This window comes from Sceloporus undulatus, chromosome 6 (assembly GCF_019175285.1).
Source record: "Sceloporus undulatus isolate JIND9_A2432 ecotype Alabama chromosome 6, SceUnd_v1.1, whole genome shotgun sequence".
Taxonomy (NCBI): Eukaryota; Metazoa; Chordata; class Lepidosauria; order Squamata; family Phrynosomatidae; genus Sceloporus; species Sceloporus undulatus.
The window spans coordinates 56,037,971-56,064,618 of NC_056527.1; the positions used below are offsets into that span (position 1 = coordinate 56,037,971).

The 26,648-nt window shown below is 38.5% G+C and overlaps 1 protein-coding gene across 2 annotated transcripts in view; it reads left to right on the top strand.

Annotated features, from left to right (window-relative positions):
- The window catches only part of ZDHHC3 (zinc finger DHHC-type palmitoyltransferase 3), a 41,188-nt gene extending 14,883 nt beyond the window's left edge, over positions 1 to 26,305 (top strand). Inside the window, exons 3-7 of one of the 2 annotated variants that reach the window (XM_042471612.1) lie at positions 1,889 to 2,013; positions 4,336 to 4,432; positions 6,682 to 6,763; positions 9,150 to 9,280; positions 21,595 to 26,305. In XM_042471612.1, coding sequence (XP_042327546.1) covers positions 1,889 to 2,013; positions 4,336 to 4,432; positions 6,682 to 6,763; positions 9,150 to 9,280; positions 21,595 to 21,828 — 669 coding nt within the window. In that variant the 3' untranslated portion in view covers positions 21,829 to 26,305. Of the gene's footprint in view, positions 1 to 1,888; positions 2,014 to 4,335; positions 4,433 to 6,681; positions 6,764 to 9,149; positions 9,281 to 14,599; positions 16,256 to 21,594 lie in introns of those variants that run through there. The other variant, XM_042471613.1, reaches the window with a different exon arrangement.
- The last annotated feature ends 343 nt before the right edge of the window (positions 26,306 to 26,648 follow it).

A 26,648-nucleotide genomic window follows, 5' to 3' on the forward strand; every position in this document is an offset into this window, starting at 1 on the left:
ATAGGTGAAAGTGAAAACAAATCAAAAAGATTAACCCAATTCTGTGAAATAAGTGGGAACAGTTTTATATTCCAAACATTTCTATGCACTAGGAGCTGTTGCTGACCCCAAAGAGGCATTAAATAGGTCCTCTAACCCAGGAATAGGGAATATTTTGCTTTCCTGCAACATGTGTCAACATTCACCACTCTTAAGGTTAAAAAGGGTGAATGGGAGGTGCGGTCCAATAACATCTGGAAAGCCAAGTTTTTCCCTCCCTTAATATCTACTGCTGCACACACCATTTATCCATTTATAGATAGACCACTGTTTGATTATGGATGAGTCTCTTTTCTTTTTATAACTGTATGCGTTCAAATTTGATTGGTTTTCTGAAAAGATATTGGGCATTGGTCAGATCTCCAATTAGTGACTTAGAGACAATACAGACTGGTACTTTGTGCCGGCCTGTGGGTGGAGCTAAGGCACAGCACCCACAAACTGGATGCCCTAGCCCTCCCACCAGAGTGCCATTTTGGCACACACCAGTCTATATGGTGTTACTCTCCAGCGGTCGAATCGGGGCCACGGCATGGGGTTGTTGCAGCCCCGATCTGGCCAGTAAAGGGGCAACTGCATGCTGCTCATCTGTACAGCCCCTTAGATACACTTGAGCATGATAAATGTTGTCCCACATTCATGAAATCACTGATGCAGAAATGGAACCTGTTGCTATGGATGTACTAGGGACTCTTCCGCACAAGGCTGGTTCTTGCAGCAGTCACACTATAAAAATAAAATGGAAATATAGTCCCCCCCTTTCTCACGGACTTGAGATCTGTGTTCTTGCCTATACACAGAGGGGCAACCTCTGTGAACCCCAATGGGGCGTGCCCCCCGTGCAGGTGTGCCCCATTCAAGCCTAAGGAGCTTGAATATATACGAGTCTCTGTTTTCTCGGGGGAGTAGAATTCAAAGGCATACCTGTGTTGGTATGCAAAGGGATTTGGTAGCACCTTTGAGATTTATAGAAAGAAAGAAATTTGTGTAGACTGAGGTCCAAAACACATTGCAGAAATAATCCAGTTTGAAATTGCTTTAACTGCCCATGCTCAGTGGCAATCCTGGGTAATTATAATTTATTGTGGCATCAGAGCTCTCTGACAGAGAAGGCTAAATGTCTTACAAAACTATTGATCCCAAAATTCCCTAGCACTGAGCCAGGGCAGTTAAAGTGGTCTCAAACTGGATCATTTCTCCAGTGTGTTTTGGACCTGTGTCTACTTCATCAGATGCATGTGATGAAGTGCCTTTGGACAGATGTGGGTGTAAATGCCTGTGCATAGGCACTTCACTCCATGCATCTGATGAAGGAACTCATTCTAGGAAAATTTATGCTACAAATGTCTTTCTCCAAATCTCAAAAATGCTACAATGTTACTTTGAAACAAAACTTCACTTGAAAAACAGCCTTTTTTTAAAAAAAATTTTTTTTAAGGGAGCCCTGGGACTTCTGGGAGTGCTTGAGGGGCTGAAATTGGGATCCCAAGTGCTGCATGCAGCTCATGGGGCATGCTTTGCTAGCCCCCTGCATTAAGTTATTGGCATATATAGCTGGGACTTGTTCTTTTTTTTTACTGTTTAGTTTACGTCTTTATCCTTTAAGCTGTATTTTCTAATTGTATGTTTGGCACATGCAGTGAACAGTCATTAAATGTTTTTTCCCATTTTCTCTATGGGGTTTAGTGTACTATTGAAGTTGTGGTAGTGAGGTATTAACACCAATCTCAGTTTCACCTTTTGGTTTATAATTGGCTCATATTGTCTCTGTATAAAGAATGTCTGTAATGAGACCCACTGAGTTTTCTGATGACTGAAAATGTTCTGATGGTCATATTTTCATTTGCAGGGTGCTGTGCCCAAAGGTAATGCCACAAAGGAGTTCATAGAAAGTTTACAGCTAAAGCCAGGACAAGTGGTTTACAAGTGTCCAAAATGTTGTAGTATCAAACCGGATAGAGCACATCACTGCAGGTATTAATATTACTATTGTTTTAAAAAATCCTTTATTTTAAAATAGATGTGATGCATCAGTGTTAAAAACAACTATGTTCCAGTCAGGATAAGCAGGAAATGTATGTACATAAAAAGATTAAAAAGGAACAATTTAAAATATCCTGTATGTAGTATTAGTATGAAGTCAGAGGCTCCCCTATAAATTCATTGCAAAATATGTGCTTTTTGAATTTAAGTTCCCAGGTTCATCTCTGTTGTTATCGCTGTTGTTACTGCTGTTGCTAGCTTTTGTTGCTGCTGCTGCTGCTTGCTTATATTGGTGACAAGTGAATTATTTTTTCTGTGGCTTGAGTTTGGCATGTGCCCCTAGCCACTAAACTCCCCCACCCCCACCCCCACCCCTCACCCCATGTATCCATTGTGATGATATGGGCACTTTCCCTTATATAATTGGCACATTTAAGAAATGATTTTCCAATACACTCCAAATCTAACCCTTGAAGAAGTGGTGCTGACATACTTTTTAGCATGCTTTCAATTCATGATGTCAGGTGGTATCTTGGTGTGTCTTTCCAGTAGCACATTTACTCATGAAGAAAATCCTTGTCTTTCTGATTGTACTTATTATCCTCAATCCCATGCTCTGGCCATGCTCCAGGGGTAAGTGGCACCATTGGCCTTACCTGTAACATCCACATATTGCCGTTTGATATTTATAAGGTGAAACCTACATTCATCTGCTGCTCTCTGAATGGGGAAACAGGGAAAGCAGACAATGGGTAAATAGGGATTTTAACCAGAATCACCTGAGAAAGTTGATGCCTCAGCTGTTCTGGATGTTCTGCACGAATTAGTCAATTTTGGGGGTGTCATGTGACTCCATTGTAGAGTTACTTGTTAGGTTCCACATTCCTACTTTCTGTGTAGCAGGCTTTCATGTGCTTTTATTCTTTAATTGCTCTTTACTTATATTTATGACTGCATAGAAGAGACACAAAGTATGTATGTTCATGTAGAGGTAATTTCCAGGTAAAACATCTGCTGAAACATGTTGTTTTTTTGGTGTCTTCAAGTCATTTCTAAGTTACAGCGACCCTAAGGTGAACCTGTCATAGGGGTTTCTTGGTAAGATTTGTTCAGAGGGGGCTTTCCTTTGCTTCCCTCTTATGCTGAGGGTGACTTCCCTAAGGTCACCTGGTTTCCAGAGTTGTATTCTAGGGCTCAAACTACTATACCATGTTGACGCTCTCCACAGAAGGATACTCTCCACATTTATGATGCAGGCATTATTGCCTTGGTGGGCTTAGGCTCAGTGCAGGCTTTTTTCCTGATTTGAAACAGAGGCCAAGTTTGTACAGTTCTGATTGACCAATTTTTGTGTCACTTCTCTCCCACCACTGTTCTTTGGAGTAGAGCTGTGCAGAAAACTGATTGATTTTCCCTTATAAGTCACAAACCCATGCAGAAAGTTACCTGATCCTGATTCAGACTTATGGTCTAAGTATGGTGACCCTCCCCCCCATCAGTTCTCAAGTTATTTTTTAAAAAAATATGTACAGTATAGGTTTATACATTTATAGTGGGTGCGTGTTTAGATGTGTATAAGAGAGTGTGTTCTAATAGTGCTTGAGGAGATAAACTTGCAGGCACTTGCATGAAAAAGAGATGGAAAACCCCCACCCCAAAGTAGAGCTGACAGCCTCTTTACAGAAATGATCAGTTTTGTTTTGGCTTGGAGTCAAGTGTTTGCATCACAACAAGAAGTAAATTAGGGGAAATTAGAACTTGCCCTGCAGTACTCCTCTCTCCCACTTTCTTTTAGATTATGGTTTTTTTCATAGCTGGAAGGGGAAAAACAAGAAACTACAGGATGCAGTAAATACAACTGTCATAGATACAGCACATAGAGCACCTCTGACTTGAAATGATGGTATGATGCTTAACTGCACATCTCACTTTCAACAGGCTTTATTTGCTCAAAAAGAAGCAAGGAAATTTTCTCATATTAAGATTTTGAGCTAACAAAGCATGAATCAGATTAGACTTCTCTGATGAACTGTACTCACATAATTGCAGTCAAAACAAGAATGCCTGATCCAGCTGATGATATTGCAGTAGAGTTATAACTTATTAATGCTGCTCCAAATCCAACTGACATTTCTTCAATTATGAATAATGTTAGGTATCTACAATGATATGACTTCAGTTTAGGTAACTTGAAAGCAGCTTTTGGAAAAGAGGAAATATTTTCTCCGTGATCTAATAGCAGTGAAAGATTAGATTTGGATAGCGGATAGGGTTTTATCCCAAGTTATTACATATATATTGTTCTTCTTTTAGTGTTTGTAAGAGATGTATACGGAAAATGGATCACCACTGTCCATGGGTTAATAACTGTGTAGGAGAGAATAACCAGAAGTACTTTGTACTGTTTACAGTAAGTAGTTCACTGCATTAATTTTTGTGAAGTAGTTTAAACAGGGGCCTTCAGGGAGGAATTGCTCATGTTATTTTCTTAAATAATTTAATTTCTTAAATAACTTATATAATTAGGGTATAATATTCCTTGGAAAGCAAACAACTTTATTAACATTGCAAAACGTTTGAGAAAAGGCACGATAATTAAGGAATAAAAATAGGCTCTTGAAACTAAGTGTACCAGCTATTTTCTTTATTCCATATGTCACTATATACTGTTTTTTGAAAGTTCTAAAGTCTAGCATTTAATCTGTTGCTACATTTTGCTTTATATTAAGCTGTGTCTCTCTGTTCTTAGCTGTCATGTATGATCTGGTTCTCTTGCTTTGGACAAGCTTCTTAACCTGTACTTACACTGCATTTAAGCCCTACTGTGTTCAAAGAGCATGCTGATTGGACTTTGAAAGGGAACAGTCTGGCTGGCATTAGACTTGTGTGCTTGGCAGACGGGTCAGATTGGAATGTCTTTAGACTTTTCCATTTATATTTATATTTCAGTAAGATTTTTTGGTAAGATTTTGTAACATTATCAGTAACTCCATTTTAAAATATTTAATTGGCCGGGAAATTGCTCTTATCATAGAACATATACAGTAGTATATTTAATGGAAGAATTGGACCCCTTGTTCAGTTCTTTAATTTACTCCAGGTACTTTTCCATTGAGTATATCTAAGCCTATTCATTCTCTGACTGAAGTAATTTAGGCAATGGGGTTGAAGATAAGGAATCTTAAATCATGGGGACTAGAATAATGTCTGTCTGTTTCAGCTCCAGCTAAAAACTGGCAAGCCATGTGAAACTCTTTAGATTTTTGGCTTTTTCTGAAGAAAGAGGGAGTGCTAACAATTTGTAGGAAATTATTTCTGCAAATAAAAGGAACATAGCAGAGTAGTTGCAAAGACAAACTGTAGGAGGGAAGAATGTTACAGTGCTGTGACATACGATTATCTTAAGTAGAAGCAGCCACCTTAAAGATTGCTCTTCTGTTTAAGAAACTGCAGCTGACAATGAGAAATAATTTGTTTAATCTCAGTTATTTTAAAGGAACAGTCTCACACTATGCAAAACATGACTGCATAGAATTGGAACATAAACTGTTTATGGTACAGTATAGCCTGGGGATATTATGGTACAGTATGATCCAACTTATATGCCTACCAGTTCTGTGTATATTTGCACAGAAAGAAGTTTCATTGTATGTTTGTATGTGGTTGTCAAAATGGCTGGTGGGTGAGGGGGAGACTGCAGTGACCACTTTGTCTGTAGTTCCATCTCTTAGCTAAATAGAACTAGAAGTAAAGGAAAATACAATGGGCCCTTAGTATCTGTGAACTTGCCATCCATGGATCTGAGCATCCGTTGGTGGCAAACCTGCATTGTCCCCACTGGCAGCCCATGCACATGGCTGTGCTGCCATTAGGGACAGCCCCGTTGTCCCTAGTTGCAACGTGTGTACACAGCCACGCCGCCATTAGGGACAATGCGACGAGACTTACCTGAACCCCCTTTGTCCCCAATAGTAGCACAGCTGCGTGTACGCACCACAACTGGGGACAACAGCAGCTGTCCCTAATGGTGGTGCAGCCACGCAGACTTGAACATCTGCGGTTTTGGTATCTGTGCAGGGGGAGGGTCCGGAACGGATCCCCTGCGGATACCGAGGTCCCACTGTATACTGAAAAGTATGCTGCATTTGTCTGATAGGAGCCCTGGTGACGCAGTGGTTAAATGCCTGTACTGTAGCCACTCACTCAAAACCACAAGGTTGTGAGTTCAAGACCAGAAAAAGGGCTCAGGCTTGACTCAGGCTTGCATCCTTCCAAGGTTGCTAAAATGAGTACTCAGATTGTTGGGGGCAAATTAGCTTACAAATTAGCTTGTGAACCGCTTAGACACTGCTTAGGCGGTATGAAGCGGTATATAAATGAGGCTTGTTTGTTTTGTTTGTTTGATAGCAAGACTAATTCTCTGGAGGAATTCAAAACTAGACAGTAGAGAAAAAGTTCACATCTCTAAGTACTCATGCCATATATATGGTTCAACAAATAGAAATTGGTTTGGGTGGGGGGTTGCTGGAGAAGCCCTATAAAATCATTATTCTTACTCACAGCATCATTAGAAATTTTGCCCATGCAGTTGAATTGTGCATAGAATAATACCTCCAAAGCTGTGTATCTTAACAGACCAAAACCCATATTCTGTTTCAGATGTATATAGCACTGATTTCTCTGCATGCCCTAATCATGGTTGGATTTCACTTCCTGCATTGTTTTGAAGAAGACTGGACAAGTGAGTACTGACAAATGTAACCTTTCCAGATCTAGAGGAAATAAATTGTTTTCTTTAAATGTTCACCTCATACCCTTCATCACATATTTGATGTCTGCAGCTAATATCGCAGTGGTATGCTATTCAACCCTACATCCTGTCTAGGATAATGTAGCCAGGCTTGTAATAGCTGATATTTGCTTGTGAAATAACATTTTCTGTACATCAGTCCCAGAATGTTTAAAACTCTCATCTTAAATCAAGTGTGATCAACCCATAGCCTGTGGACTACATGCAGCTGCCCAACCATTTTTGCACACAAACTCTGCTGCCACCATACCACTGGAATTCTACAGTGAAGTAGCTTTGCCACTGGAGGGTTGTGGGCAGCAATGTGCCCCTCCTCAGCTATGAGAAATTGGTCATCCATTCTTAGAAACGTTCAAGTCACAGTTAATTTTGGGTTTTTTGGACAAGATATTTTCATATGAAAAATATATTTAAAGCAGACAATATATAAGTATGATAACAAATTACTAAAATTATTCAATAAAAGTAGTGGTAAACATAATAAAAAGATGATATTCTGAGAACGGTCCTCTGTGTTAGTGGGCAACTGTCAGGAGTTAGGAGGTTGCATTGGTCTCCCCCTCCTCAAGATTTTGGAGGGTTCAACCCCTGGAAAAAGCTTCTATGGTGTTAGAAGCAATTTTGTCATTGTAAAACAGTAGGTGCCTGTTTTCAAAAAACAACAGCAACAAAATCTACAAGGAAGATTAAAGAGAAATAGCAGAATTGGAATATCTCTAGAAACTCCAGGCCATCAACAGTGAGTTGAACAGGGACCATGGTTTCCTGGCATGCTATACATATTATAATACTAGTTAACACCCCAGCCTCATGAGGGCTGTCTTACCCAGTTTACCACATCTCTTTTTTGATTTCTAGCCAGCATTATACTACATTCCATAAACTCACTCCAGTATCTACCCAATTTCACTTAGGCAATATCTTTTCACCTGAACGTGTCACTTCATCACCATACTCACACATTTTGCATTTGTATTGCTTATTCACACATACAGTCTGTTCATTCATAGCTGTAAAGATCTGTTCCTAGGTACTTCATTCCATGCATCTGATGAAGTATGCTTAGTCTACAATAGCTTATGCTACCAACTTCTTTCTCTCAAAGTTCTCAGTCTCAAAGATGCTACAATATACATACTGTTTTAGAATAGCTAGTGATTCACTACCTGTTAGGAAAAAAGGCTCCCCGATCCTAAAGTGGCTCAGGGATCCTAAAAGATGGCAGAGTTGCTCCATGCCCTCCAGAGGGTATTTGAGAGCCAAAACATGGGTGGGGGAGAGTACAAAACCAGTCTTGTACCAGCCTTGGCACTGTACTTTTTCCATCCCTGCTCTATGAAGAACCAGAGCCTCATAAAAGTAGTGGTTCCATGAAACTTAATACAGCATCTACAGTGGGCCCTTGGTGTAGTAAAATTGTACATGGCACAATCAAGGTTTGCTTTTTGGAATTTATATATTTAATATTTTCAAACCATGGATAGTTGAATCTCTGGATAAGGAATCCATGGATATGAAGGTATCCATATTTACTAGATTTATGACTTATGACTTTGCTCACTTTTGAAGATTTCAGGAGAGAGATTCCAAACCAGGAATTGTACTGTATTACACATCATTTTTAGTTTGTAAACAAGAGTAATTCCCAGCATAAGATAGCTTGGGATGGGTAACAGTATAGCAGAGCTGACCCCCTCACCATGTAGAGAGGTAGGACGTTTTTTTAAAAATATATATATTGTAATTTGCAAATTCATTAAGAAGAACATAATAAAACTAAATAGTTGAGCAATATAACAGATTGGATACAGTCACATGTTAAAGTTCATCAGTAAAAGTCCAAGCAAAAGAAAAAAACAACCAAAAACATTTGTCACATTTCATAGTTTGGTATTAAGTAGCGAGCAAGTCCCTCCAGAATCTCTTCTGCATGTTGTACACTCCAACAGTTTTCCCAAATACTTCTGTCTTTTATCTAGAGCCTTCACAAAATGGTGACTGGAAATGATGTTGCATCACTCCCCATTGCCATTTTGTGAACCACAATGAATATAGATACTTTGGGAACAGACTATGGGGGCTTTCTGTTTGGGCTGGAGATATTTTTGCACATTTTGTGGGCTATCCACTCAGTTTTTGTTTGGGAAAGGCCTAAAAATTGTGCTGATTTTTTTTTTTTAATTTGACAGTGGAGGAACTGAGTGGAAGCTTCAGGAACTGCAAAAGTAGAGTACAGGGACCATATGTAACCCACAAACTATATTTTGCTTACCCCAGTCTAAAGCATTCAGTGCTTTGTCATGTTCTGTTTTCACAGAGTGTAGTTCTTTCTCTCCACCGACTACTGTGATCCTACTTATTCTCCTGTGTTTTGAGGCTCTCCTCTTTCTCATTTTTACATCTGTTATGTTTGGAACACAGGTGCACTCCATCTGCACTGATGAAACGGTGAGTACTTCCAGTCTACTTCTTTTGTTGTTGTTCCTTTTGTTAGAAACATTTTTTTTGTTTGTTTTTCTTTTCTTGTCCTAGTAAGTAAAAAAATCAATGTGAGGTAACCATCAAAAACAACAGACATATTCCAGAGGTAGGTAGGGACATATGTGAAAATGAAAGTATGGTACCTGTAAAGAATATTATATTAATTGTCAACTGGAATTTCCTTGCATTGGTCCTTTACTTCTGGTGTAGAGACTCTTGCACACTAAAGTCTGGAATATCCATAGCTGATATCGTTCCAGCATCCTGGTTTACAACTACAGTATTTACTCATGTATAAGTCTAGAAATTTTAGTCAAAAATAGTTGTAAAAAACCTAGGTCGACTTACCCACGGGTCAGTGTACCTTAACTCGTATTTAAAAAGGAACCATTCCCTTTTTGAGTAGAGTGGCAAAAGGTAGAAGTTTAGTCCATCCTGGGAGAACCTGAAAGAAGCAACAAAGGCTTGGAATTTCAGAGAAGCTACTGTGTTTCAAGAGTAAATTGTTTGCTAATAGTCATTATTGCTTTATAGCAGTATATGTACCTAACACTGCATATATTCACACAGGAGGGTGCCCTTGTGAGATTTTTGACCACAGTTTTTAGAATCTCCTAACCTGGGCAGAGACAAAGATCTTCACCTGGTTCCAAAGAGTTCAGTAGAAAGAAAGGTTTCCTGGCAAAGGAATTCCAAAGTTTAGGGTGCCATTACCAAGAAGGCCCTGTTCTCCATGGCAAGTCAACTCACTTGAACAAGGGATCATGGAAAACCACCTCAAGGAAGACCTTAGTATCTTGGTGTATCTATGCAGCAGAAAGTAGTTCATAAAGTTATCCAGGTCCCAAGGTATTTAGGGCTTCAACCATTAAAACTAGCAATTTGAATATAAGTACTCATATGAGTGACCTTCTGTAGAGAGGTGTTATAAAGCAAATTGTGTAAACTTCTCTATGACATTGTGTGCTCATTTTCTTTCATCTCTTTTTATGAACTTAAAAGCCTTGAGTACATTAGAACTTCTTGTAGGAAAGGTGCACCACTCCTTTGATCATGTTGGTGGTTCTTGTTTCGTGTTTCTTCCAGTGCTAGATGGGATATGTAAATTGGAAGTATACATGATCATTGCAATTACTTTGTTGACAGCTTCATATAAAGGCATTATGACACTCAAAGTTTATCTTGTTCGTTCTAATGATTTCCAAGTACTCAGTGTATTTGTGTTTTTACTTTAGACTGAGGCCCGAAACAGACAGACCAAATAAATTGACCAGAAGCTGCACAGAGAGCATGCCGAGCTGGAAAAAGCTGGCACAAAAAGGAGTGTTGAAAAGCTGCTTCTGTCACCATCCCATTTGGGATGATGGCAACGGCCTGCTTTGAGAGTGGACCATGCAGTCACCACGATCTCCTCTCGATTGTGGCTGGAGCGGCCTTTGGCCGCTCCTTTTGGCCAGTCTGGTTTGCCCCTGAATTGACATTTTAGAGAGCCACAACTTCAGCCTGCTTTCCTGAGTAGTCACAAATAATTAAGGCTTCATCAGAATAGTATACCTATATGATGTTAGACTTTTTGCTTCCAGTATCTCTTTGCACATACATTGAATCCCATGTGCTGTTTTGTTGTTCATTCACTAAGTTTGGAAAAATTCCTCAGTAATTCACCAGTTTGCTTTGAGTTTCACGATCCTGAATAATTAGGTGTTTTCTTCAAACCTGGTTAACATCACTATCAGTTCTGACTAGAGTAAGTTATGAACAAGTTAATATTATGAGACCTAGCAAGGATCTAACAATAATAATAACAACAGTAATTTTTATTTATATGTCCCGCCTCTTCCAAAGATCGAAGTGGGATTACAGCATTAAAGGATTACCAAGGATCTAGACTCTACTGCTTGCCTGTGTCAGGAGTAGAAATTGTGCATCCCTTCAGGGATTGCAACGCCCAACATCCTTACCAACACAGCCAAAAGTGAGAGTGCTCCAACACCATCAGGAGGGCTGTATAGTTCCTACCTTTGCTTTGTGTGAACATAATCTGTTCCTACTTTTCCCCCTACACTTTTAAAGCCATTTAAAATCATCTCTTCTAAATTTATTTGAAGAATTTCGTTAGAAGTGGTTTGAAATTCTCAAGCAGAAGCTTCCATTCAGATATAATGATAAATTGTCACAAGCATTAATTGCCTTGTGTTCATGCTTGGTCTCTTTCTCTGTATGCAAGGACTATATTAGAAACTTTGGGCCTATACAGATTGGGAGAAAGAGGCGGACAGAGGCTGCCTCTTTCTTCCCTGGATTGTAGCCGTGCCAACCAAACAGTACAGCAATAATGTGCTGGGTAAAAGGAGCTGCGAAACATGGCTCATTTCTGTATCACTGCCAAGGCACCATTAGCGCCCTAGAGCGCCATTTGGATGTGGCGCATGAGGCACATAATCACTGTGCATGCTGTGCAAATGGCAGTGCACCAAGATGACACCTGTGGCGTATGGTAGGGTTCGAGAGTGTGCAGACGCTCTGCTCTCCTGAGTCCTACTTTCAGCCCCAGGCCAGCTCAAAGCGCCAGTCTGTACCAGGCCTTTATTTGCAGCAAAGCAGAGTATGGACCCAGCAGATGAGTGCTTCTCATCTGATATTTTGCTCTCTGTAAACCAAAGTTTCTAAAGTTCAAATAAGGCAGCAAACAGTAGTTGCTGCCATGGGATCATAAGCTTCTAATCTCCTCTTGTCCAGGCAAAAGAAATGGCTTGAAGTTTGTGCCTGCAGTGAACCAATGTGTGCTGTTAGGCCTAGAGGCAGCCCTTCTCCCCCATAAATCAACATGTATAGTGACACCCATTTCTTTCTTTCTTTCTTTCTTTCTTTCTTTCTTTCTTTCTTTTTAGTAAATTTTATTGATTTAAAAAATACACATAACATACCATATACAAATCAGATATCATCCTGAATCCTTCATAATAAGTGAGCGTGCATTCATTCCTAATTTTTATAAATAAAATATTTTTATTTAAAAGATGAGCAATGTACATTTCCACATCAGTGCCTTCCAGTTGTTACATTTTTAGGTCAGAAAACATTACTTGCATCTGAGAACAATGGGTCAGATGTTGGTATTCTTCCAATGTTTTCCGCATTGAAGGCAGATGAAATTGATTCATTTAGCCTCACTGCAGTCTGCCTGTCCTCCTTCAGAATTCCTTTGGTACTTTTATCATTCAAAGGCCAAACTGCATCCCTGGCAAATATTTTCACTTTGTTTATGCCTTCAGTAATTTCCTCCTCAGAGTACTTCTTTACCTTAGTAATTTGTACATTTTGTGAATGTTAATACTTTCCCCCCAGCTCAGTTTTTCTCCTGTTGGGCAAGATTTCTGCTTCCTTGCTTTATAAGGTTCCTTGACTCCATTTAACCACAATAGCATCATTTATGTTTCATACACATTCTTATTTGTAGTTTACATTATTATTGGAGTGTCATTTTGCAGTGGTTTCAACCAAATTTCCAGACTTGTGCTTACTGTGTTTTACACCTGCTTTTTATACCAAATGCCCCTTTTGACTAAATTGCTTCGTCTGAAACTACATTTGACTGTATTTGTTGTTTTAGCCATTTTACACACACATATTAAATTTGAGAGCATGATGATCAGTGTTCCTGGTTAAGGAATATCTACATTTCGCTCCCATATGTAGCTGCTGTTCAGTATCAAATTGAAGGATCATTTTTTTAGCTGTATAATAATAACAACAACAATAATTGTTATTATTATTTATACACCGCTCTTCAGCCAAAAGGCTATCAGAGTGGCTTACAAATTGTTAATTAGAGATTATATATTCTGTTTGTCTTGTGTGCTCTATTTGATGTATAGATATGCTTCATGATAGTTATTATGTGCTAGCACATGGAAAGCTCTGTTGAAGCTTTGGCAATTTCCAGTGGAGGAGGATGCATTGTCCTCCCAACCCATTGCTGGCATATTCTTGCCATTACAGTTGCTGTGGCACCAAATTTCCTGCTGTGTTGCCACCCATCCCACCCCTTTAAGACAGGAGGCACAGGCAACATCTTCTTGCAGCTGCCACACTTCCAAATTTCAGGAGTGGGAAGTTTAGTGGACTAAGCAAATTTATTTCTTGTTCTGGCTCTTATTGGTTCCCTAATTATACTAAGTAATACTTTTGTTGTCTTAATCGTCTAACTAAAAGATTGTATGTACAGCGCTGTGTAAATTTACAGCACTTCATAAATAAAGGTTAATAATAATAATAATAATAATAATAATAATAATAATAATAATAATTTGGAAACATTTTCTGTGTTGTCACTTGCATGTGCACTTGTGCCCTGGATAACCAGAAATTTCCATCACTACCAAATTTTTGGCTACCTTCTTGATTTATTTTTCTGCTTTCAAGATCCCTATTTGTAGGGTGGGTAGCATCAGTGTGTCTTCTCTGCTATACAGCCATTTTTGGCCCGGCATTTCTGTTCCTTGTGGCTCCTATGGTTCTTTGACCAATTTCTTAGTGTTATTGCACTTAGTTTCTCTTTTGATACCCAGAGGTGAAAAGTGTGATCTCTGTTTAAAAATGTTATGGAAAGTTGGTCTTAAAAATGTCAGTTGTACAGAAAATAACTGAATATTTGCCAGTTGTTTTTTTTTTTTAAGAAACAGTCATCCTTTTGAATGCAAATAATTATAAAGTGGTCAGCAAACTAAAAGCTAATATCTGAGAGCCCTGTGTTTACTCTCCTTCTCCCCTTTACTAATATTATTCCTTTCTCACACCTCAATGTGCTTCTGCTTAATCCTTCAACTCTTTCCCCCTGTTACAGGCTGTGCTTTTGTTAGTCAGAAGTTTCAGTGGAACTTCAAAAGCAAGGCTTATTGATACCAGGACATGTCTTTAACTTGCTCATGGAGACACTGAAAATTGCTGGAGCATGGGATAATGTTCAGGGATTTCATATCAGCCAGTTTAATAAAAATGTAGTTCTGCCATATTAAGTACAGCATGTATGCGTATGTATGTATGTGTTTTGGATTAAGAGTCCTGTGGAATTTCCTAAATTTTGCACAACAGGTGTATGATAATCTCTTCATAAATTGCCACAGATTTGTCTCCCCCCATTCTTTATATTTTTGAAAAAGTATTAAAAGGGAAATGTTTAGGAAATATTTCCAACCATAAAAGAGTAGTTAAGGGATCCCTTTCCCCGAAATCAGAACTACAAAAATAAGTTCCTGACTGAAAATGTCATATTTCTGTTTTCAGGGAATAGAACAGTTGAAAAAAGAAGAGAGAAGATGGGCTAAAAAAACAAAATGGATGAACATGAAAGCAGTATTTGGCCATCCTTTCTCTATAGTTTGGCTTAGCCCATTTGCTACTCCAGACCAAGGAAAAGCAGACCCATATCAGTATGTGGTCTAAGAATTCATGAACAGCATTTCCACTAAAACAAAACCACATTTACAGCACTGCAGTTATTATACATGAATGTTTGAAGTGAAAAGGCAAAATCCTTTTTTTAAATGCCTATTAAAATGGCTGAATCTTGCAGAGAAAAGGCAAAAAACAAACAGAAAACAAACCAGCCCTGTATTCTGAAAACTTTTGGTAATTCTGTTTCTGGTGGCTGAAGCTTTTTCTTTTCTTTTTTAAAAAACTTGTTAACTTTACTTGGTCTCTTTTGGTTTCTGTCTGCTTTCTCTGACTTAACTAATGTGAACAGGGATCCTTGTTCCTCTGTGCCCACCCACCTGTATTGACTGTGTACTTTTTACATCATGATTGACATCTGAATGACAGTCTGTGCCAACAGTGCCGTCTTCTTACATAAACTCCTATGGACTCCTCGGTGGCAGATGATGCATTTAGTTCATAGTAGATTTCTCATTATGCTGTTTGTATCTAACTCCCCACCTCCCACCCCACCCAACAAGTTCAAGTCTCACTTCCTAAGACCTGAAGGATGGAAGACAAAAGTGTGACCCTGCAAGAAGGCCAGTTAAAAACACAATTGCTTTGCATTTAACATTTAAAACACATCGACAACGTTACATTATTATACTTCAGAAATACACAGAAAAGATTTCTTGCACATCTGGCCCCCAACCTACTACTGTGTCTGATTAGCAGGAAATACTGCCTTCCTAGTTTAAGTGATGGAAGTTTAAGTTTTTGTGAGTATGTGTGAATTGTAATGCCTTATAATTTGAGAAGGAGGGAATGTTGATTCAAATGTGTAGAATAGAAAGTTAAATATTAAAGGATACTTATGGAACAGTCTTCAAGTATAGAAGAGGCTTGCCAAATCCAGGTGAAACCTAAGGACAGAGTGATTTGTGTAAATGTGTCAGCATTGTCCTCTCTCTCTCCCTCCCTCCCTCACTCCCCCTTTTTTTTTACACATTACCACATTTTTATATCTCTGATAGTTTATTCTCTTTTTTATATTTATACATATATTTTACATTGGGGAAATATCATGTGTTAAAGGATTGTGCATGCCTTCTGTCATGATTATGTGAATGGCAAATTGTGTATGTAGTCAGCACTGGAGAGATGTGTAGAGGACGTTCTGTTTTAAACAAAAGCAGGTAGAACAGATTACACCAAACTGACTGAGTCTGTAACACTTTTGTATATGAGCAGGGATCTTATTATAGATTTTGGATCTTAAAACTACTGATGGGAGAGCGATCAGATTAACTGCATTTAAAAAAAAACAAATCTAAAATGGTAGAACTGCAAATAAGCTATATTCCTGAATTTATTCTTTAGACTGAATCAAAGCCATGGAGCGGAAGGCAGTGGAGGAGGCTGATGGATCTGTATTGTTTTGAAATAATGTGAATGATGCATCTTTTCAATTCTGTCAATGCTTCCGTATGGGAAACAAATGCAATAAACCTTTTCTGAATACTGTTTCTGTGCAGTTTTTTTGTGGTGAGGGTCACTTATTAAAATTCTTTAAGCAGTCAGGATGATAAAAGAAAGGTTGATTAACTAGAACCTGGGTTTTAAATTACAAAAAACCCATTAAAATCAATGGTATATCAGCTACACTTTTAAATTTGGTATAATTGACTGTTCAGTAAGTAAGGAGACATTTCTGTAACAAAATCTGTTTTCCTGCTTTCACAATTTTCCATTAATGCATCTGTATTACTATAGGAGTAAGCACAGCGATTATGCTGAGCAAATTTGTACAAGACAGCAAGCCAGGGGTCTGTGAAAATCCTGCCTTTTGCATATAAGAAGCATGCTACTGCTTACTGATTGCTAAGTGGAAGCAACTAAAGAACCATGACATGGTTTATTTGTCTCCTGAAAATATAGGCAGCTACCCTTCTCTGGTTTGTTTCTGTCTCAGAAAATCTCAGAAACAAACCACACAAACCTTGGATTCTTTCCCTGGTGTGTTGGAAGAAAAAAGAGAGAGAAAGGCAGCTGCCTGCATTGTAGGACATCGTAAACAAACCCTGGAGCATAGTCATTATTTAGCCATTGCAAATGGGAACTGGTTGTCTCAAGTAGTTCACCAAATTCACTTAAGTAGGAGTATAAGTCATTTCTCGGAGGTACGGTGCCTTTGCCTATCACATTTTTTCTTTTGTAAAACATTTGTGGGAAATGAATGTTTCCTGCTTCAGTCTGATCTTACAGTTAGAAGTAAGATGCACTCAGCTCATTTAAACTTAGCCCAAACCATTTTACAGAAATCCTCATATTTGTTCATCCTCTTTTCATTGGTTTATTTTTAATGTTTATGTTTGTTAGATCCAGAAAATGGCTAAAAACTATTTTTCAAGACCATATTTCTGTTCTGAATAAAATAATTTTCAAAGCATTTCATGGTTTTAACCACAGAATGATCTGTAACACGATGACTTTGTTGCCTTTACTAAAGCATTGCCGTATTCCATTATTTCCAGCTGTACACACATTCAAATTTCCAAGTATTATGTTTACAAGAAATCCAAAACTCTGAAGAAAGAGTTGGAAAATAATTGAAAACAAGCCTTAGTGAGATAAAACTATACTGCAGTGAGAATTTGAAAATGAGTTTATATAGTCCTGTGTTAAGTCATTGATCCAAGTGCCTTTCTGATGCATTCTGCAAGGCAGTCCTAGATTGACTGGGAGGTGGTGAACAATGTTCAAATATTTATAAGCACATAGCTCTGAAATTCTGTCCCCAGGGAGGCTTGCCTGCTGCCCAAAGTGATGTATTTTTGGAACTTGGTGAAGACCTTTTTATTCCTCCAGGCTTTTAAACACCAAATAAGATTGTTTCAATGTGTGTATTTGGTTTATTATGCTGCTATTATCCATATTTTTACTGTGCTATTGGTTTTGGGTTTTTTTAAAATATAAATCACCATGTAAATATATTTATATTGGAGGGTAGTAAATGTACATATTCATGAACAGCAGTTATTAAATTTGTGTTAAAGAAATGATTCTGTATTAATCTAAGCACTTCCTTTTCTTTCCAAGTGCATTAAAATATTCCTGTAAGTGTCTTTAAAAAAATGCCATGATTGTCTTTTGCTTTTAATGAGCTAGATAAATGAGGACAGATAATAATATTATGCATAGTACAATGGAGATTTCCAAACCAAGATTGTGTCTTCAGAAGAACAGCTTCTATTACAGCTTTCATTGCATTCACATGCATCCCTGTGAATGCATGTATTTGTGTACGATTACAATTTCATACACAGTACTAATAGTTTACAAGTATGGTGAGACATTTCTCCTTTTCAAAGTATAATATTGTGATTTTGATTGTCCATCACTACATGTAAGAGTTCCTGGGAGAAGTTGGGAACAGCTCAGCAAATCTCTCATTTTGCAGAACCAGCGCTTCATCTACTGACAACCATAGCATTGGTTCATACAATCCTAATCATATCTGCTTAATAGATCTTGGCCATTTTGCCCTCTCCATGGCTACACACCAGACCTAGGCCCTTCATGTCAGCTCTGGGTGCTAGTCTCTAGAACAGCAGAAAACCAGATGTGCAAACCTCAAGATTTCTCTTCCCTGAAGAATTCTGCCCCTAAGTGAAATTTCCCTTCAATTTCCAAATTTTGAGCATTGCAGAGAGAGAGAGAGAGAGAGAGACGTTGACAGTCACTCACACCTAGAGCTCTTCTGGGGCATGTCCATGTGGGGAAATCTCTGGAAGTCCTGAGAGGTTCCAGTTGTTTTTGTTTGGATTGCCTCTGCTGATTCAGAAATTGAATCCAGTCTCTCCCTTGTGTCCTTCCTCTTCTCATTGTTGACATGCAACATTTCAAAAATTTATTTTCATTGATTTGTATTGAGCTTTCAATATTATTTAGGAGGGACAGTTAAAATGCTCAAGTGCTTTAGCAATATTACACCACTTAAGCTTTAGGGTCTCATTCCTACTACGGTTTAAACCGGTTCGTGATTCAATACGATCCGGTTTAAATGAGCATGGTTCCCACTTAATCTGAATTGCCATGCTTTTCACCCATTTAACCTGCGTCAAAAAGACACTGTTTTTTTCTGCTCCTTTTGGAATAAATTGATTCAGCCCAAGTGGGAACTAGGCGGATTTGAAACTGCCCAGCTCCCCAGCATCCCCAGCCTCTCCATCCCCAGCCTTCTTCCCAGCTTACCTCCATCCTCCCAGCCTGGCCTTCTTCCTCCATCCCCCAGGCCTACCTCCTCCGTCCTCCTGGCCTTGCCTGCCTCCTCTGTCTTTATTCTCCGCCATGTGGTCTGTCATGCAGCCTGGCCTTCTCTGCTGTGTGGACTTGCCTCTCCGGCTGGCTGGCCAGCCATCCCTTCCCACAGTCTCCGGCACCAGCCTTGTTCCAGTGCAAAGGTAGTGAGAACCACACTCGCCGCTAAACCAGTTTCTGAACTGAATCCAAGAATCGGTTCAGCAGCAAAGTGGGAATGAGGCCTAGGATCATGTTTTAGCACTAGCATTCTTTCCCTCACTTGATCTCTGCTAAAAATGTGTCCTCGATTCAAACTACAGAACAGATATTCCACCTAAACATTAGAAGGAACTTTCTAGTGGTAAGAGCTGTTGAACAGTGGAACAGCATTGGAGTGTGGTGGAGGCTCCTTTGGTGATTTTTAAACAGGCTGGGTTGTTATTTAGTGGGAGTGCTTTGATTGTGTATTCCTGCATGGCAGGAGGTTGGACTGGATGGCCCTTGAAGTCTCTTCCAACATTTATGATTTTACGACATCTTCAGATACAACGTCTAGAGGGGATCACAGATAAAATATGTATCTTTTTTATCATAGAGATTTAATCTTTTTTTTTGGGGGGGGATACTACTACCAGTAGTAGTTCTCAAGATTTAATGAGTTGTGGTCTAACAGTCATAGGATTATAGATTTGAAGGGATCACATGAGCCTTGTAGACTAACCCCTTGCCGTGCAGGAATCCCCTGCTAAAGCATCCTTAGTGCTGGATATCCAAACTCTATTTAAAGTCCTGCAAACCTTTAATGGGAATGTATTTCATTGCTGAACAGCTCTTACTGTCAGGAAGGTTTTAATATTTAGGTGGAATCTCTTCTATATTGAGTTCAATACTTTGTCTCTTAGAAGTTTATCACATGGGAGTGAAGCACCCAAATCCCATGGATAAACGGAGTTTAAAACCGTGAATATCCTGCAAGAGTAGGATTGTTTTCAGATGACGTTGTGTGACTTTGGCATTAGCTGGATATTAACCTGTACAAAAAGCTGCAAAATTGCATCACTTTTTAACTTTGGGAAAATCTGGATTAGCAAAAACATGCTGGCTCCATCTTCTGAAGGAATGTTTCTCAAACTGGTTCTCCCAACATTTGAGATTTCTGCTCCCTTAATTCCTGAGTACTGGCCATATCAGCTTGGACTAATGGAAGTTGAAATCCAAAATATATGGAGGACCAGAATTTGGAACCACTGTGACATCCTTTCAAATATTTCAAGATGGCTATCCTATCATCTCTGTCTTACCTTATCCAAGCTAAACACATCCAACCTCCTAAGATGTTCACCTAAAACTTGGTTTCCAGACAGTCTCAAAAATAGTAATGCCAAAATTATCCTGGAAGAGTTGACACTGTACAAAAAATATTGTGTGAATAATCCTGAAGTCTTTGCTAAATATAGTGCACAGTGTTTATCAGCCCAATGCTACTTCTAGAGAGCACCTTCTTGATGTATCGAATCCTAGCATATATGAACAAAACACATTTTCTCAGATTTGAGAAGTTGCTTTGACTGGTAGTTGTGATGTGAGCAATAGAAAGAAGTCTCTGTAACAGAAAGAAGTCTCATGTCACTTTTATTATGCTACTGTTAGAGCAATTAATTGAATCCCATGTAAATTCGGAAACCAAAGTGGCTCACAGAAGGAAATCAAAATCTACCCATGCAATTTTTAAAACAATTAAAATGATCATAATGAAAACAACATAAAATTATTTTAAAACATACAAAAGTTTAGATAATAAATAAATAAATAAAAACTCCCCTCCCCAATAAAAAAGCCTACCTGGTGCAGTTACATATTAAAAGCCTGCTTAAACAAAAAGGTTTTGTTCCTAAACTTTTCTTGTGACTTAAACTGGTATATGGACTTCCCAAATATTTCGTTTACTTCAGGGGCCTTAGAGGAGATACTCTCATCCTCTTTTAAATAGAATTTAGATTTTGATCCACTTCTATAGTCAGAGCTTTCTTCCTTTAAAAAACAACAACCATAAAGCAAAATTACAACAAATTCAATTCTATATCAATTAATCATACAGTGTGTTCATATCAATAGGTTTGTTTAAAGTATTTTTTAAAAAAATGTTTAAATCTTTTGTAAAAACATTTATGTCCATTAGGTTTGTAACACAAGCTGTATTTTGTACCCAAAATCCACAGGTGTGGTTCAGAATTCTGTACCTGGGGAGATAACCTGGCAACTCTTGTTACCTGTAATCTTCCCTAGAGATATGCACAAAAAGATGTTTTATTCGTGAACCAATGTGAGATGAACACTCATTTGTACTTTTCTAATCAACCTACAATAAACTGCCCCCCCCCTTTTTTAAAGTTATGAGAGGGATTTATTCTGGACACTTGTTTTTTTATTTCTCGGAGAGGCTTTATATCCATGATTTAAAAATAAAAACCTTAAATGTTTGTGCCGTTTTAAAAACTGAATTCCAAGTGCTGCAGTGTCTGCCTACAATGAATAAATGTAAACTGTTTTGTCTCCTGCAGGGCATAGAACGGCTAAAAAAACAGGAGCCAACTTGGGAAAAAGTCAGCGGCTGGGAAGGGTTGAAGCTGGCTTTCGGGAGTGATCTTTCACTGCGATGGTTCAATCCTTTTTCAGACCTGAGTTGCCAGAAGTCTCCACCAGCTGGTACAGCAACAGTTGCTCCATCTGAGATGGTGGCTCAGGAAGCCTTTGAGCAGCTTTCTGATCAAGAGGTGGTTGTGGAAATGTCTTAGTGAATAACATAAAGTGCCTGTACCAATATCAGTATCCTGTTGAAATTTGTGCACTTGAGGCTTAGCTTTAAAGGATCATGTTGCATGAAAGCCTCGAGGCTTGCTGAGGGCCTCACTAAATGAATGCAAAGCAACTACATTCCAAATGTTCTACTGCTGATGACAGTTTAACCAAAATCCCATAAAGTTCCTATGGAAACAATAACAGTTTTGTAAAAACTTAGCAAAACTTTTAAAAATATGCAATACAAATACTGTTTGGGAGGCATACTACCAAGCTTAGTTTAATTCATTAGTCCATTCAGCTGGGCAGTATGTTCTCAAAAACTACCAAGAGTGGTCAAACATGAAGACCATGACAAAATAATAAATGAAATCTTATTAAATTGTTTTAAGCATAAAATTAATATATCAGTGAAAGAGGAAAATATATAAGACCCCCCCCCCATTCTGTGAATGCAAAGATGGCTATCAACATCAGGTTGGCAGTTCTTCATGGGCGCTCAACTACAATGGAGGCCTAGTGATCCGAATGATTTCGGGGGAGACTGAACCTTCCTAACCTAGCCTTGGAGGGGATCAAACCCTTTCTTTGAGGGTCCATGTGATGAAGAAACCCAAACCAAGGACAAAAAAAAAACACCTTAAATCCATCCATGTGACTCTGGGAAACCAATGAAATCTTGTGCTTATTTCTGCTCAAACATATTCAGAAATATTCTTTTTTTCTTCAAGTGGCTGCTCAGGGAATATTAATGTGCTATAACTGATTGTTTTTGTTACAAATGATGGTTCTCTTGCAAGGTGCAGTGGTCACTTAGCAAAACCAGCACTTAACTAAGATAAGCTTGTAAATACGGGACGGTTAAAATATATATTTCTGATAGCGATAGACAAAAGCTACATTTGACTGGATCTAGGAATGTTTTTGAATCATCCAGTAGACCATTTGCCTATGATCTCAATTTATTTCAGTGAATTTTACAAATAAGTAAAGATCAATGTCCTTTTGGTGTAATCCTGAATGGCTTGGCTGTGGGACAATGTGGTTGTAATCAATGGCCATCACCTGAAATGTAAGGCCTAGACTACACCATGTTTTCAAAATGTGCATGTTTGCGTGCAGCCATGGCTATTAGGTAAGGACTAAAAGGTTATCCAAGAGACCAGTTCACATGTGTTGTATGTTTAATAATACTGTCATGGGTGGAAAATGTTGGGAATATTTCAGGTCCTCATGAGTGGTCAGTGAACTATGGAAAGTTGGCTGAGAACTTGATCAACAGTGTAGAATGCAGACCACTGAGGATCTTATCTAAGAGCACGACTGCATGTTTTAAATATATACAGTTAGGAACATATATGAAAGGGAAGAATGGGTTCTCCTCCCGCCTTAATCATGGGTGCTTTTTTATATTCTATTGAGGGGACATATTCTTCCCTTCTGGTGCTCATCAGTAGGGATAGCATCAACAAGCGCCTTAAGCACCTCAACTGCCACCTCTTGTGAAAATACAGAAAATATAGGGGTGGAGGACTCTCTATCTTGGATGAGTGACCTCAGTATGGCTATGATCCATACATGACTTTCCTCATGCCCCAACAGATTTACATGACAAAGCACTTCTGAAACAGTAGGAATTGTTACTGAGAAGATGGATTTGCTTTATGAAATCCCTCTAAAGTAGTTCTCTGTATCCTAAGTTACTGTTGTCACTTAAAGCTTTACTTGTGAAATTGAGATATATTTACTTTGAAACCTGGACACTGGTTTCTGTATCTCAGATTGGGAGCTGAAAAACTTCCCAATGTTTTCACTTTGAGGGGCTAGGAGGCCTTTGTAGCATTTATACTTTTATGGTGGTTGGGGGAATGTTGCTGGCTTGAAGTGAAATCAGGGTTGTTCCATAGTAGTTTGGAGTTCATGTGTTTTCTTCTAAGCCCCCTGTTCAGAGCATGGACCAGGGGATTGTTATTGCCCATTCATCTCTTATTTTATATTTATTTTTGTATCTTGCCCTCCTTCTCCTGCCTCTAGTAATGATCGGGATTCTTATTTCTCATAAGCTGTTTTATTTTGACTGAGTCCATTGGCTTGCTTAGCCCAGTATTGTCTACTGACTAGTAGCGGCTTTCTGAAATCTCTGGCAGTGGTCTTTCTCATCACCTGTTGCCTGATCTTTTTAAAACTGGAGTTAATAGAGATGGGAGCTAGGACTCTTTGGCATAAAAAGTGTGTGCTGTTCTATTTGAGCTGGTACTCGTCCCCCAACTGTAGAAGGGATTGGTAAGCAGAGGAGAATACTTTTCATATATTTTGCTTGTTTCAGGTAGCAGAAAGGTAAATGGATGGTCTCCAAGTTGCAACCTGCTAACTTTAAGATTAAACACTTAATTGATTCTAAATCAAGAAGGAATACTGGGAAAAACTAGGTGAAGGGAGAAAAGGTAGTTCAATAAATGGAAATCAATGAAACGTAATCATTTAAATTGTAACTATCCAAGCACTTGAGCTTCGACAAAAAATATTATGTAAGTGCCTAATTCAAGAAGCTGAAGGTGTATTACTGAAAATGTCGAAGACAATGATCATCCTGTGCTATTTATTGTATGGAATTGAGTTCAGAGAGGACTTTGTTAATGCAAAAACATCAGCTGAATAGATCTGATGTATGTACTGAAATTATTCTTGTAATATCCCTGTTCAGAGGGCAGAATGGTCAATTCTACTTCTGGCTTTACATAGGGAGGTTATGAATGTAGCTCTTTGGATTTGTATAAAAGAAGCAACTTTGAGATTAGTTCACAGGAAATGTGTTCATGCCTGTGTTTGACTACTAAAGAGTCAAATGGATCGGGGATGTAAGTATAACCTGCAACTAAATGTGATCTTGGCTCCTATATGCTGATTGTCTAAAGGGAAAATTTACCCTCAGCTCAATAATTTATTTCTACTAAGAGGTTCCCCACAGACTTCAATAGAACACCTGCTGACACTGGTATCTATTAGAGCTTTAATTTCATTGGCCTAAATAGCCCTGAAAGGAGGGAATAAATCAAGCAGCTATGTGATGCTTTATTAGGAAATACTGCTCATAAAGCTTCAGAAAATGCAACATGAGAGTAAATTACTCTTACACTCTTTACTTTTTCATACATAAGGGAAATTGTTACTGGTTTTCTTACGTTGAAAACTGCCTTTGGAAATTGACCTACATGTGTGTTGTGTGCTTGCTTAGGAATATATGTGGTTGTAAATTTGTTGTTGTTGTTGTTAAATCAGGACAGCTACGCACCTTATTTATTCAAAAGTATTGTAAAAGGATTATATAACAGTATCTATTGATACGTTGGCAAGGAGCAAATGGGCCTTTAAAACCAAATGGCAATTGGCCATCAATGGACAGAGATTGGTTATGACATTGCCCATATAGGAAAGGAGGGGGAAGGCTCTGGTTCTTTCCAATCCGCTCAGATCCCAAAATGGTGGTGTGTATGTGGAAGTTTTTCTCTCAAACCAGAGGGAGTGCCCAATTTTGGGGAATTTCTCCTTGCTTCTGCCTCCATATGTGGTGATGCAGGGTCAGTGAAGTTAGGGAAAGAACTGAATCCATGGTATCCTCCTTAGTGATCAATCTTCCTGTGGATTTCAACTGTGTTCCCCTTTGCCCGCTTGTTTTGATACTGCATTGAAAGGCAGGGAAATGGAGGAATAGATTAAAGATAAAATATGAAATAAAGATCCCTGTGGACTGTTTTTAAAGAAACATTCCCACCTGTGTTAAATAAAAGTGCCTTATTCATTCTCAGACCATGTTGTAAAGCTTTATGTAGCAGACTGAGATTAAATTGTACAGAACACCAACAAGAATCATGTGCTATTAACCAAAGTGTCTAACGTCTTCCCCAAACAGGTTTTGACATTGTTGTGCTTTTATTAAAGAGCTTTCTAGGGATAGAGCCTAAAAGGAAACTTCAGATTAAACAGCTTCTTTATCTGGAAACCAGTGTTTACATTACTAGGTTTCTTGCTGCCTACTGTGAGTAGCTCCATTGAAGCCAACTGAACAGCCAGCCTTGAAAAGCTTCACGTTATCTATGTATTGTATTTGCACAGGTGGAACCTCAGAGGTTGATTTGGAGACAGAAAATGCACTTGTGCTGTTAAGTTTAACCAATTAGCCTGTTTTTATGTTTTAGACTAATGGTATGTCTTAACTAAGAAATGCAGCGGTTCTGTAGGCAGAAAGGTGCCTTAGTTCAAAGGCTTTAATAAATAATGAACTGGAACCTAGCCTGTGGGGAAATACTGTATTTTCATGACCAGTGTCAGGCTGCTCATTGGCCTGTTCTATGCAATTAAAGTGTATGCATTTACAAAATTCATTGTATTATTATATTTTGCTCTTTGTATCTCATTTTCTGACTTCCACTGAACCATGGGACTTATTAAAAAGAAACCACTATTTTCATCTCATACCTGTTGTCCTCTCTTTCAGTCAGTTGTGATGCTATGGAAGTGACATTCTCTGGATCCTCTATCTCCACCAGTTCTCATACATATTTGCTACCCTATAGAAATTCATAGGGTTCAAAGAAGTTAAAACCCATCAGGTTTTAATTCTTGCTTCTATAAACGCTACCCATTACTCATCCTCAGTAGAATCCCACTAATGAAATAAGCCATGAGTGAGAATTTTGTTTCAATTCATTTTTTTATTGTAGGTTACTAAAATTAGATTTGTTCATATTTGTAATAGAAAGCATTTGAGAATTAAAAATAAACAGTGAGTGTAGGAGAAATTGAAACAGGCAGGCTT